This window comes from Macaca mulatta, chromosome 14 (assembly GCF_049350105.2).
Source record: "Macaca mulatta isolate MMU2019108-1 chromosome 14, T2T-MMU8v2.0, whole genome shotgun sequence".
NCBI classification, from domain to species: domain Eukaryota; kingdom Metazoa; phylum Chordata; class Mammalia; order Primates; family Cercopithecidae; genus Macaca; species Macaca mulatta.
Window position 1 is genome coordinate 131,133,189 of NC_133419.1, and position 13,497 is coordinate 131,146,685.

A 13,497-nucleotide genomic window follows, 5' to 3' on the forward strand; every position below is an offset into this window, starting at 1 on the left:
TTTTTACTTCATCCAGGACCTAACAATTGGTGTTGGGTGCTAAGAGCAAAGGAAGAGCAGTAGCTGGAAATGAATAACCTGGGTAGGACACAGGAAGACTAAAAAATGTTCCAGGCTATGTAAATCAAAACCACGAGATACTAATATCACCTAATACCTTTTAAGATGCCATTATGAAAAAAACAAAACATTACAAGTGTTGGATGGGATGTGAAGAAATTGGAACCCTTGTACATTGTTGATGGGAATGTAAAATGGTCTAGTCAGTATGGAAAACAGTATGAAGGTCTTCAAAAAATTAAAAACAGAATGATATATGATCCAGCAATCCTACTTCTGGGTATTTATCTAAAATAATTAAAAGCAGGGCCTCAAAGAAATATTCATACTCCCATGTTCACTGCAGCATTATTCTTAATAACCAAGGCGTGGAGCCAACCCAAATGTCCCTCAATGAATGAACAAAGAAAATGTGGCATAGCCATACAATGGAAGGTTTTCAGCCTTAAAAACAAAATTCTGTCACATGTTATAACACAGATGAACCTGGAAGACATTATGCTAAGTGAAATAAGTCAGTCAAAGGACGACAAACACTGCATGATTCCACTTATATGAGGCGTCGTCAAACTCACAGAAGCAGAAAGTAGAATAGTGACTGCCAGAAGTTGGTGGGAGGGGAAATGAGGAGATGCTGTTCAATGGGTATAAACTTTTAGTTATGCAAGATGAAAAACCTGTAGCAGTCTGCTACAAAATAGTGTGCTGCTTCTAGTTAATAATGTACTATCTCAAAATAAACAAATAATGTTCTGTACACTTAAGAGGGCAGATCTCACATTATGTGTTTCTTTACAACAATAAGAAAATCACCTTGTAAACTGGAAATTTCCAAAATGGAAATAGGAGTAGCCTGTATTGTTTTTAAAACTTATACATGCTCCTAGGCTCAGGTTTAGGAATTTACTTTCCATTTAGGTTTTATTAAGTCTAATCCAAAAATGTGAAAATGAAACTGTGAGTTATATGTGATGAAAAAGTACAGCTTTCTTGAATTCAAATAATCAATGGCAAGGATCACATTTAGAATTGGACAGAAAGAACACAGCATCCCTGCCTCGTCTTTTTTATAGATATTAAGAAAAGGGAAAGTAGTCTTATTTCAAATATCAAAATTCTGACTTAAATGAATAAAATTTAGTCACGAGTAAATACAAGAAACAAGCAAACAAAACAACCTTCCTGGATTAGCACAGGCCCAATTCTTCCCTGCCTTTTCTCACCCTGCCAGCTGGGAGCATCTTTTCCAGAACCTGTGGCTCTCTACCAGTTGTTACTCTCTTGTTGTCTGAACCTGCTACCCAAAATTGGCAGGTCATTTTCAAAGTTTTGATTGTTCCCTTGGCAATATCCATTATTTCCCTCCTGGGTAGAAGGAGGATCTGAGGACAGCTTATCTTTTTGGGGTACATGGAGTAGAGGTGGGGACTCTTATATAATATGAAATAAAAATAAGTTCTTTGGGCTGGAAGTGTCAAAAGATTCCTTAGAATTTACAGCCACAGGGATTTCATGGTGTGTCTGATGTACTGATTTTGTGCCACATTTGAGCCAGAACTGGCAGCAGATTCAAAGCAACACAGGTGGCTAAGTACACATGAAAGGAAGGTATGGGGAGAGAAAAGTGGCATAAAACAGGGCTGCCCCCTATGCCCATCGAGAATAGGATCTTAGCCCTCACTGAAGGAGCTGAATGATCAGCTCTAATACATTGGCTGGACTCCTGTAGGTACTCATGGAAGGTAGAGATGCTGAGCAACCTTGTCCTGTCAAAGTCTAGGGCTGGAGATGCTTCAAGAACTTTGGAGCCATAAAGTCACTGTAATGGTCAACTTTTAAGGCTAGAAGGAGCCATGAGACATCTCATTCATCTCCTTGCCTTTGGGCAAGAATTGCACACCTAAGCCTCCCAAATAAATCAGACACAATTTAGGGTTAAAAGCCTCCAGAGGAGCAAAAAAGTAAAAAGATTTTACAAGTTTCTCTCACAAACCACTTTGTGTGCTCATCACCTACTTCAGAATCTAAGAGAACTTTGATACTTGTTTTTGACACCCCATTGCCTTCTCATCAGTCTAACTCCAAGACCTTCCTTCAAGTGGCAGGCTCTGGTAATTCAGTGAAAGCAAGGCGCTAACAGGCAAGTGTGAAGCCAAAGGGCTCCCAGTGACATCCTTGACACCTTTTTGCCAGCTATTCACATGTGTTTAATATACAGCACTTCCCTGTGACTGTCTGCATCCTTTTCCATCACCGTTTATCCTTCTCCAGCAATTCCCAATTGCTTTGCCTTGCTAATAGATGTTGCAGTCTGACAAAACACCTTTGCCTTCAGGCTGGTGTTGTTAAAAGACTAATTATAACCATAAGGAACGGGAAATAAGAAGCTATTCCTTGTAAGTTTGCTAATCTTATCTGTTCAGAATAATAAAAGTTCTCTGTCAAAGACTTATAAAGGGAGGTTTCATCCCCCAGGCTTGCTAGTCCTATTCTTTCTGCATTCTTAAGACAGGAGGCAAGTGCTTTACCTTCTCCTTGGAAAAACTGAGGCTGAATATGCAGCTTGTCATGCAATTTTGCTGAAGATATAGAGAGGGTCACCAATTCAAAAACTCCATTGCTCTAGGGCAGGGGGTTGGGAGAAAAGCCAATAAATGAAATGTGTGGTACAAATGCCTTTCAGGAAAGGGTGTGAAGGGTGGGGTGGATTTACCAGAAGCTTTGGCAGTCAGCTTTGAAGTCTTCTGGAAAGGAGAAGTGTAGCCTCCCAGGGAAGCAGCCTCATGACATCTTCCATAAGGCTGATGTGTTGGGAAACAGCAACACATGAGCAAGAAGTTCCTTGAAAAATTTTCTTCCCTCCTCCTTCTTCTGGAACTGTTGGGAAACTAGATTAGACCCAGGAGTCTGGTTTGTGAGAATGGCCCTGAATGAATTTTTAGTTTCCGGTTAGGAACAGAGAGCTCAGAAGGTTGTTTTCTCCTCCAAGGAAATCTGGCCACGGTTTTTTTCCTGTTCTATCCAGAGCTTGTGTGCTGGTGGATTAAGCACATGTGTGCACAGGGCCAGGATTCTGGCAAACAATCTCAGGGAGGATGGCAAAAAGAGAAGCAAAAGGGGCTCATTCCTCTACCTCACAGCTTCTTTTCCTAAAGGAAACAGGATCTACTCACATTTGGAACAATCCCAATGTTCCAAAAGAAACATGGAAATAAATGTGCATGCAACTGGGACACATATACCCCTTCCACCTGCTACAAATGGAGAAGTGGGAGAGAAGTGAGCCACTGAGAACTTAGGCCTTCTTAGCTGTAGAGGGCACAGGCTTCCTGACTGGTCTTTGGTGCTGAGTAACTCTACTTCCCTGAACTGGGAAGAATGCGTGAATAACCAGCTAAGAGGAGACACCCATCCTCTTGGAGTTGCCTGGGGTATCTGAGGCAGAGGTGGTAGCAGCAGACTTCTCAACAGAGGCACTGAGATCCAAGAATTCCAGGATGATGTCCCCAAGACAGTAAATCAAATGCCTGAAACAAATGGGCAAAAAACTTACGGTTTGGCTCAGTGAGGAAACACAAGATCCTGTTTATGACATTTATTTTCTCCTCCCCCATCACCGATATGCTAAACTTCAATAGCTTGATGAAACTTCTGCTAAGAAATTAATGTTTTTTGAACTAATAAAGCCTCTGGCCCTAATAAAGGCAAGAACAGTTTTATATAAGACTAGTTTTACGTAAGACTAAGTTTTATAAAATTCCATTTCTCTTTACGTAGTTACATTAGCACTGCGCTGAGGAACTGTGATAACAAATCCTTGAGATGTCAGGTTCCTAGACACTTTCAGAGCTCCTGACTATTGCTGTTTCTCATAATTAATTACCTTAAATTTATAGGCTGCCTTACAGGCAGTGAGGCAAAGCCAGGATCCTTGAGGAAGTTAACAAACACAGTCTGCTTTGGGGTAGGGTTTGAATGTAAGATTACTCAATACTTCCAGAAGAGTAACAGCCCACGGGATGGAATCTACCTCTTCTGGATTATTCTAGGACTCCTCACCCAGCATTTCTGGTCCCTTTATGAAATTCCAACCTTACTATCTTGTCTACCTGATATGAAGCAAAGACAACTCCTGGTCCTGACATGAATCACAGCTTTGCTATGACGCCAGGGGCTTATGGTGAACATCTTTACGTGGTCTATGACACACAGGCCAGGGTACGCTCTTGGAGCATTCACAGCGGCTGGCAGATGTTGGAAAGAGCACTGAGCAAGTATGCTGAACAAGCCTGGAGGATAAGAGGTCATTTTCAGCAGCTCATGTGGGGGCCTGCATAGGGTTCTTCCAAACACAAATGGTGGTTTGTCCAAGAGTGACTTCCTAGCACATGAAGATCTGCTCGGAAGCCTGATGGTGTGGGTTTTACTTAGTGTGTGGATCTGGACATCAAACTCTGTAGTCAGTGCCCAGACCAAGTAAAGACTACAATCCTATTCTTCGGAATGTGGGCTTTTCACTCAGAAACCTTGGATACCTCTAAGATCAGAGACGGCTTTAACTATGCTGATGTTGGAATAACATTTTTCCACTTACCTGTTGATAAGCGGTTGTTGTAGTGACTCCAAGACTAGACCCCAGCTCACCTGGCATTTGTTCACCCCAAGAATTTCTACTACGAGATCTGAGGAGGAAAAAACAGATGGAATGTGTGTATTACCACTGAAGTTTTAGATTCTAAGGACAGTCTCTCCCCAGGATCTCTGCCGTTTTTACATAGGTTCGGTATTTCGGGCATACCTCTAAACCACACAGCCAAACTAAAATCCTCACAAAACAGGGAAAACCTGAGAAAAATTTGTTTCTTAAGTTAGGTGTCTACATAAGAATGGGCTTCAAAAATTATTTTGTAACCTTGTCACTCAAATGCAGGTACTCCTTCCAATGTAACAGTTTAGGTTGGTAAACACAGTTATAATGATAAGGGTAAATAAAATTGATTGTCCAGAGCTAAGTTCACAACTGTTTCCTAGTTATCACAGTCACAGGCAACAAACTGCCTTCCTGGCCCTCTAAAAATACAACGCAAGGAAAAACAACCCTCTCAGATTTTGTTTTTACTTATTGCTAAAGGCCATGTACCATACTCAATGGCTGCAATTTATTAAGTTGGAGCTTCTGTGGGATGTGTGATTTTCTTCCTTGGTCCCAGAATGCTATGAATTGTCAGAGAATCTGAAGTCTTCATCTCCTGGAAATGGCTCTGAGACCTGTCCCTGCAGGCAGACTTCCCCAGACCTGCCTGCAGGTAGAAAGTTATTAATCTAAATATCTGCAGGATTGTCACCTAGTATTTAGGGTGCAGCCATAGAGTTCTTTTCCATTCCCTTGGCATCAGCTGAGCAAGGGATAAAAGAAATGCAGCCCTGTTCATTTTCCTATTAGCCTGAGAAATGATGGGTCAACAGAGTTTTGAATGTAGCCACATGCAGGGCCCTTTTACAAACAGGAAAAGGTGAAGGGGTAATGGTGGCAAAGCAGAATGGAAGGGAACTGTGACTGGTATAATTGATCTCATTGGTCCACTTACCTGGGAGGACTCCCATCAGGCTCTGCAAAGCCTGTTTCTCAGCAGCCAGTTTCTGCTCCTGGGTCCTTACAGGCCGTGGAAACTTAGGCAAAACTCCACCAGGCCAGATGGACTCCTGAAGAAGCCTGAGGTACTGCACCCAGCGCTGTGGACTTGTTAAATTAGCTACCTGCACCTCTAGCCACCTGTGGTAGAAGAGAGACGAAAGCTTAGATAAAGCTAAAGGAAAGGAAATAGTAAGGCAGCGGACTGACTGTTTATGTTCCCCTGCAGATTTGTATGTCAAAATCCTAACCCTCAAGGTGATGGTAGGAGGAGGTGGGGCCTTTGGGGAGGTGATCAGGTCATGGGGGCAAAGGTAAATGCCCTTATAATAAGAAACCTGAGAGAGACTTCTCACCCCTTTTGCCATATGAGGACACAGGGAGAAGACAGCTGTCTATGAACCAGGAAAAGGGCCCTCAGCAGACACCAATTCTGCTGGTACTTTGATCTTGAACCTCCCGGCCTTTAGAACTGTGAGAAACAAATTTCTGTTGTTTATAAGCCATTCAGTTTACGGTATTTTGTTATAGCAGCCCAAACAGACAAAGATACCATCAGTTACATAAGCTATCAGAACACGACAAAGTCAGCACTGATTCTTGTAATGGAAACCAAGCCAATTCAACAACCTGGGATAACAGAATTTGAAGAATGAGTAACAATAAGAATCGTGTTATTTACTGAGTGTTCACTATGTGCCACCTACTGTACAAGCGGTTTTACAGAAGAGAACACTAAAAGGGCCTTGGTCTCTGGGCAAGGCTGCACCTACACCTTCTCAGCTCTCCTCTGATGGGAAGCATCATAACCTTCTTGGTAACATGTACACACAGCCTTTAGAACTCAGGGTCTGGCGATCTTTATACAAATTCTTCTCTCTATCCTCCCTAGCCATATCCCCTGGACTTCAAGTCCTCATGACTGTCTTAGGGATTTCCTACATCTGCCCTTTGTTCGTAACAGTTCTCTCACTAACAAGGGCCTCTTCTCGCCTTGCCTGAAGAACAAGTCTCAAGTCTGCTTCTGGCAAGACCTTTTTCAACCCCACCTCCTCCATGAAATCTTTGACCACCACAGCTGGAAGTGCTCTCCTTCTCCATAGACCTCCTTTGGCAGGTAGTTCTGGAACAATTGCTTTTTAAAGGTGTTTATAGCTTTACTTCTTCAACTAAATTATAAGCTGTAAGAGTTCTGTGTCTTGTACTTAAAAAAATATTTCCCACAGGGCTTGGTGCTCAAGAAACGGTTGACTGACTAACTGTTCTTATTTCAATGAAAAATTTTCCCTTTGTCTTACTTTCAAAAATGAGTCAATTACTCTGAGGGGGAGGTATACCAAATCTGGAGTTCAGCTGGAAACTTAGAAAGTGGTTCAACACTATTCTTTATCTGTTCCTGCATTTTTTTCAAAGTGATATGGTCAGAAGCTGAGGTTCAAGGCTGTTGAGGCCTCCCCTTCACCCACCTCAGTTAAGACTGACATAGCTGTGTTGGTCATGGATGGACAATCAACCACTTCTATTCATGCGTGGAAGACTCGTTTGATCCTGCACCACATGGCAGCTCATGCCATCGCTCCTCGCTCCTATACTCGAGTCACTTGTCACTCATCCAAGAGCAGAGGGGGCTGCCAAGGCAAACTTTATTTAACCTCCACTCTGCCAGACAGTCTGCATTCCACTCAAGCTGGGCATTCCAGCCATTGGGGGCTGCAATCCCCCAAGCCCAAGGCTCACAACTGATTCTAAGAATAGGAAGTGTGTAAGGTAATAGCAGGGCAAGAATGGCAGCCATCGATGGAGATCAAGAGTGGCACAAAGCTGTTCTTGTCCAAAATAGCCATCACGATCGTATTTGTTATTATTAGGGCCACATCTCCTTTTTATAGCGCTTTTCATTCAGCGAGCCTAAGATGCCTGATGAAAGGGATCCAGTAGCAAGAATTCCTGTTCCGGCTTATATAAGAGGGTCACTAGAGGGAGGTGGCTGCAATGACCTGATCGGCTTCTCTGCAGGGAATTAAGTGACCCAAGGTCTCCCTTCTTCACCTCAAGACATGTATACTTCTGCAACTTTTGCTGAGGAGAATGACTTGTCTTAGGGTCTCATCTAAGTGTCTTGAGGGAGAGGGGCAAAGTCTTGCAAACTAAAATCTTCAGCCACACAATCCTCCCTAGACTGAACATATTACACACCAGCAAACCTGCGTACCTCAGCCATCTTCTGGGCGTGTCTTACAAAGCAAGAGTTAGATTCTTCTGAATGAACATTAATTTATCTGATGGGACAGGACCTCACATGACATTATGACAAGGATATCCTCCTTGTTCTCTTGCATGCTGATTAAGTGTCTCATGTACATGTGTTGGGTGCAAAATGAATTTTATCATGTGGCAAAATATAAATTTCTAAACTTATATGAATCTATAAGACAGTTTTTCAAACTCTAAATGGAAATGTTGGGGAGACACATAAAAGTATGAAAAGGTAAAAATAAGCACCTGATGATAAGGATGAGTCTATGAGTCAAATAAATTTGTGGGAGCTAATAAGCACAACTCACTGACGAAAAGGACTGCCACCTCTGAGTAAGTATCAACTGCTGACGAGACAAATACACTGTCAAGCACTGTACACACAAGGCACAGAACTGGCCAACAGGAGGCCCTGGAAAAAGTCAGGCCCAGGAATGTCAGAAACAGGACTTCTATAAACTAGCAGAAATAAACTCCCTCCAGGCCTACAAAGAGGGACAGAGTTTAGAAAGTGGCTTCTAGTCCCTGGGAGCTGCAGAGTGCCAGCTTTCCTTATTCTTCTCCATACTCTGAAGATAAAAGACACAAACCACACACTTGCACCACACACAATTTAAACATTTGCTCTCTTTCCTGGATTCTCCTCTTGCCTACGTTCTGCCCACCCTTCCCCCTGTTGGCAAACAGAAGCTTTATCCTAGGCCTCTGGGCTCACATGGTCTTATTTCCTAGCCCCAGGCAGCCTGTAGAAGCGTGTAGAAGACCAAGTGCAACACATCTTTCTTGTTCGCAGAACTTCTGAGCGACGGTGTCTCGTTAAAAATGATGAGCATGCCAATCTGGAAGGAAAACATGATAAAGCCCAAACCAAAAACATCACCACCACTACTGCCACTGTCCTCACACAATACAATCTCGACATTTTTTAAGCTCTAATTCAACTTCTAAGACATACTTTATTATCACCCACAATGCCTTTCTCAAGTTGTAAATGGCCATATTCAGGGATTTGGTAGACTCTGCCTTGCCCAACACCTGGATGGAACCAGCTGCCACAGGTTCTTGAGAGCAATGAAGAAGGTGGAGATCTCTTCATCCAAAGATCTCTCCTCTCCCTTCCATCCCCACTTTCCCTTCCTTTGGTTCTGTCATCCTTCTCTAAGGTGAAACTCCATACACACCACCATTTCATTATCTAGCTTTATTAACTCCCCTAATCATGCTTGGTATATTTGGAAACTGGCTACAACATGGAAGACAAAGAGATTAGGTGTAGGATCGTTAAAAGGGACAGACGTCGCAACACCTCTCCATTAACTCTCTTCATCTCGCTATTCTACACTGCATCTTTCTATTCTTATCATAGGAGTGGGAAGGTTAAAAGGAGATTTGTATCCCTATAGAGCTCTCTTTAAATGGAAAGGATGGAATTTATGTGTCTGAAATCTAATACATCATAGGAGCTTTTCCAGCATCAGTTTCTGGAATTTGCTGGTACCACTTACTATTAGGCTGACAGAAATCTAAAGCTTCAAGGTCAAAACACACACATGTTCTTCTTACTATTCATTAGAAATTACTTATAATAGGCTGGGCACAGTGGCTCACGCCTGTAATCCCAGCACTTTGGGAGGCTGAGGCAGGCAGATAACCTGAGGTCAAGAGTTGGAGACCAGCCTGGCCAACATGGTGAAGCCTCGTCTCTACTAAAAATACAAAAAAAAATTAGCTGGGCATGGTGGTGCACACCTGTAGTCCCAGCTACTCAGGAAGGCTGAGGCAGGAGAATCCCTTGAACCCAGAGGCAGAAGTTGCAGTGAACCAAGATTGCGCCACTGCACTCCAGCCTGGACGACAGAGGGAGATTCCATCTCAAAAAAAAAAAAAAAAAAAAAAAAAAAAAAGAAACTACTTATAATAAATCATTTACTAAATACAAATGCTATTGTTTATGTAATACAAGATGCATGAAGTAAATACGCTAAAATAAATATGGTAGGGAATAGCCTCAGATAGCACTGGTTTTATTTTTCCACTACTACTCCAGGTCTGATACTTGATTTAGAGATACCTCTTTCTATTATCCTGCCTTCATCCCAAAGAAGAGAAGAAAAAAGAACCTAAACCAGGTCTCTCTCTAAGCCACCTCTGAATGATTCAGAGCCTTACCAGGGGGCCTAGAAATAGCCAATAAAATGGCAAGAAAACCCCACCATACAACACCATTTTGACCCCAAGACATTCAAAAGCTTCACTTATGCCAGGCAGGGGAGAAGAGAGGATGTGGAGATCAGGGCTTATCAGTACGCTGGGACTGCACATCTACTCCATGTTCAAGGGAACCTGGTCTGAAATAGCCACAGATACAGGAATGAAGCAATGACTAAAAAGGAGACAGTTTAATACTAGTGCTTAAGATGGCACTTCAAGGTTAGCAGAAGGTCATTTCCCATCAAAACAGCAGAATCAAATCTCATGAGTAAGAGGAGAAGGCTTTAGAGACCATGTCTAATCCAATTAGCCAAGTCCCCTTCACTTCTTTTCCAAGACAGCAGCTAGAGCTGAGTGAGAAAGGGTCTTGAATCAGTACAGCTTAATGAAGAGGAGAAAGGGAGAAGATACTAAAATCATGAAACAGAAAATATTCATAAGATCCACAACAATATTCTAAATGAAAATGCCTGGTGCAGTCTAAATACAAGAAAAATAACAGGTCCATTCCTTCCAGCCTATTTATCTATTGGCTGTACCTCTATAGACAATCCAAGGGCAATTATGCTCCAACCTTATCTTAAGATACCAAATATAGTTCAAAGGAAAAGAGACAGAAAAGGAAGATCAAGTTAAAACTTCTGTCATCCTAAATACATCTTCAATAAATTAGAATTATTGACTTATTTCATTACCCTTAGAGCAGGGTTTTCAACCTTGGTACTACTGATATTTCGGACTGCAAAATCTTTGTCATAGGGGCTTTCCTGTGCATTATAAAACATTCCACAACATCCCTGCCTCTCCTCCCCTCAAACTAGATGCTAGTTGTGCCAACCAAACATGTCTCCAAACATCGTCGCATGTCCCCTGAGGACAAAGTTGCTCCAGTTGAGAATCCTGCCTTAGACTTAGGGACTTTTGGATACAATTGTATCAGGCTACTTTCATAGCCATTTTAAACCCGATGGCTATAGCGCAGTGTTTTTCGAACTGTGGGCTGGACATCATTAGAGGTCATATAATCTGTTTTGCTATTTGTGATAACATAAAGATGCATCTCATGTTTGCAGACACTTTTTTCGTATGTATGTACATATATATGTATACATCAGATATGCGTGCATGCATATGTGTGTATGTGCCTGTGCCTATGTGTATGCTCATAGTCGGCTGCAATGTACAATGCATTTTTTACTGTAGGTTGAAGTTTTTTAAAAAGTTTGAAAAACACTCATATAGAGTCAAGAATTAGGAGTTCCGTTCAGAGGAGAAGCCCAAGCCATATTTTTAGCTTCCTGGAAACGCTCCCCATCTCCACCCACCAAGCACCCAGTAAAATGTTTGCAGGGGCCTCAACCACGAACACTGCGTTCTGTACTGCCAGTCCTAGCACAGAAGTGTGAGTATTGGCTCATCCAATCAGTAGCAGCAATCTATAGGGTGGGAGAGAAGGGAGGTCTTGGAGGTGATGGTGTAGATTCGGGACATTCTCCATTAAACAAACTGTTTTTGCCAATTTCACACCTGATAAAAGTTACACTTCTTTTCTCTCTGATGCCATTCCCAGGCCTCTGTCTTCCTGCCATGGCCCCTTCTTGTGTTTACAGACAGTTCCCCCTGTCAGCTCTCAGCTCTAGGCTTCTGTCCTGTAACTATCCAGACCCAAGTTACTCAGCTGTGTCTGAGAAAGTTCAACACTGCTGCCCTCTGACTGTGTATCTAGGTCACCATCCTTTCCTGCCCGGTGCTGGGGAAGAATGAGGAGGAAATGAACCCTGAGGGCAAGAAACTACTTCTTTCTCCCAATGACTACTGTGAAATCTAAAATGGCTCAGAGTTTGCACAATTTCTTCCCTGATTTTCGCTTTCATGTTTTAAATCATGGATCTACACCTTTGAATCATGTATTCAAGGGAAGACTTGACACTCTCCTAAATACCACAGTATAAGAATCTGAGTTTCATACATTTATATCTAGCCACAGTTTTTATTTTTGATTAGTAAAGTACACATCACAGATATGAAATTAATACGTATTAAAAAATGGAAGGATTCTTAAGGAAGGAATTTCAAAAAATCATCTGTTCAACCTTAGTGGTTTTTCCAATCTCACCAACTCCAAATATGGAAATACTGGGCCCCAAAAGGAAATATTTTACATCAAGTGGCTTATATGAACATACAACTTGAGAGTTGAAAGGAAACTTAGAGGTTATTTTATCCAGTCTCCTCCCAAAGCAGAAACTTCCTCTGTCATATAATGGCATAGACAAGGGTTGGGTCCTGTGAATTCAGAAACTTGGGCTTTTATCTTAGTTCTGCTACCCAATTAGCAATGTGACCTCGGGGAAGTGGCTTAATTCCTTCAAAGCATAATCGAAATTCGTTGAAGATGCTCCTTAAACTTTGCCAACCCAAATCTGCCTCCTTGTGTTAATAAATTCCAGTCATTGGTCCTAGTTCTACTCTCTGGAGTTACCAGATACTAGGTTAAATCTCTTCCAAAAGACAACATTTTGCATTTTAAAATTCAGCTATTATTTCTCCCCTACCTCCATTTTACCACCTATACATCCTTGATTTTGCCAAGCTCAAACACACTCAATAAATGTCTGATGAATGAAGGAGAGAATGAACCACTGCTTATCCTGGCTCCATCCTCTGGGTATGCTGCTTTGTTTTTCTTTTAAAATGACGTGCCCAGAACCAAACAGCTCTGAGATGTGACCTGACCAGCAAAGAATATAGGGGATTGATGCCTTCCTTGATTTAGACGCTATACTTCTTATATAGCCGAAGATTGTGTTAGCTTTTTGGCACACACGTCAAAAGCACTGACTCATACTGAGTTTTCAGTCAACTAAAATTCTAAGTCCACATATGAACATTTAAAAAAAAAAAAATCGTGTGCCCCTCTGTTAAGTATAGTCTTGTCCTTCTTTGTGAAATTAAAAAAAAAACTAAATTATAGCTTACAATATTTATTTCTACCAAATTCCATCTTGTTGGCTTTAGATTATCATTCTAAGTTTTCTAAATGTTTTTGAATCTTAATTTTTGTCATCCAGAGTATTAACTACTCCTCTAAGATTAGAATTACTTGCAAATTTTCTGATAAAAAAATTGATCAGAATAAGATGAAGAGCAGTGCTCTATCACTAGAAATTTCCCTCTAGGATGGCATCAGTTTATGATATTATTTAATACTCTTGGGCTAAAGACACTCGACTAGCCACAAATTACTTAAAAGTACTATAGTGCAGGCAACATACTCCATTCTGTCCATATGGATATTATGGCAAAAGTTTGTTGAAATCCATATACAATGTAACTAC

The 13,497-nt window shown here is 41.6% G+C and overlaps 1 protein-coding gene across 3 annotated transcripts in view; it reads right to left on the reverse strand.

Moving 5' to 3' along the window:
* Positions 1-954: 954 nt before the first annotated feature.
* SNX19 (sorting nexin 19) overlaps positions 955-13,497 on the reverse strand; it is a 40,429-nt gene continuing 27,886 nt past the window's right edge. For 2 of the 3 annotated variants that reach the window (XM_001113851.5, XM_028834168.2), the window contains 3 exons: positions 5,649-5,833; positions 4,655-4,742; positions 955-3,587 (listed from right to left, as the gene is read on the reverse strand). In XM_001113851.5, coding sequence (XP_001113851.3) covers positions 3,455-3,587; positions 4,655-4,742; positions 5,649-5,833 — 406 coding nt within the window. In that variant the 3' untranslated portion in view covers positions 955-3,454. The remainder of the gene's footprint in view (positions 3,588-4,654; positions 4,743-5,648; positions 5,834-13,497) is intronic. The other variant, XM_028834166.2, reaches the window with a different exon arrangement.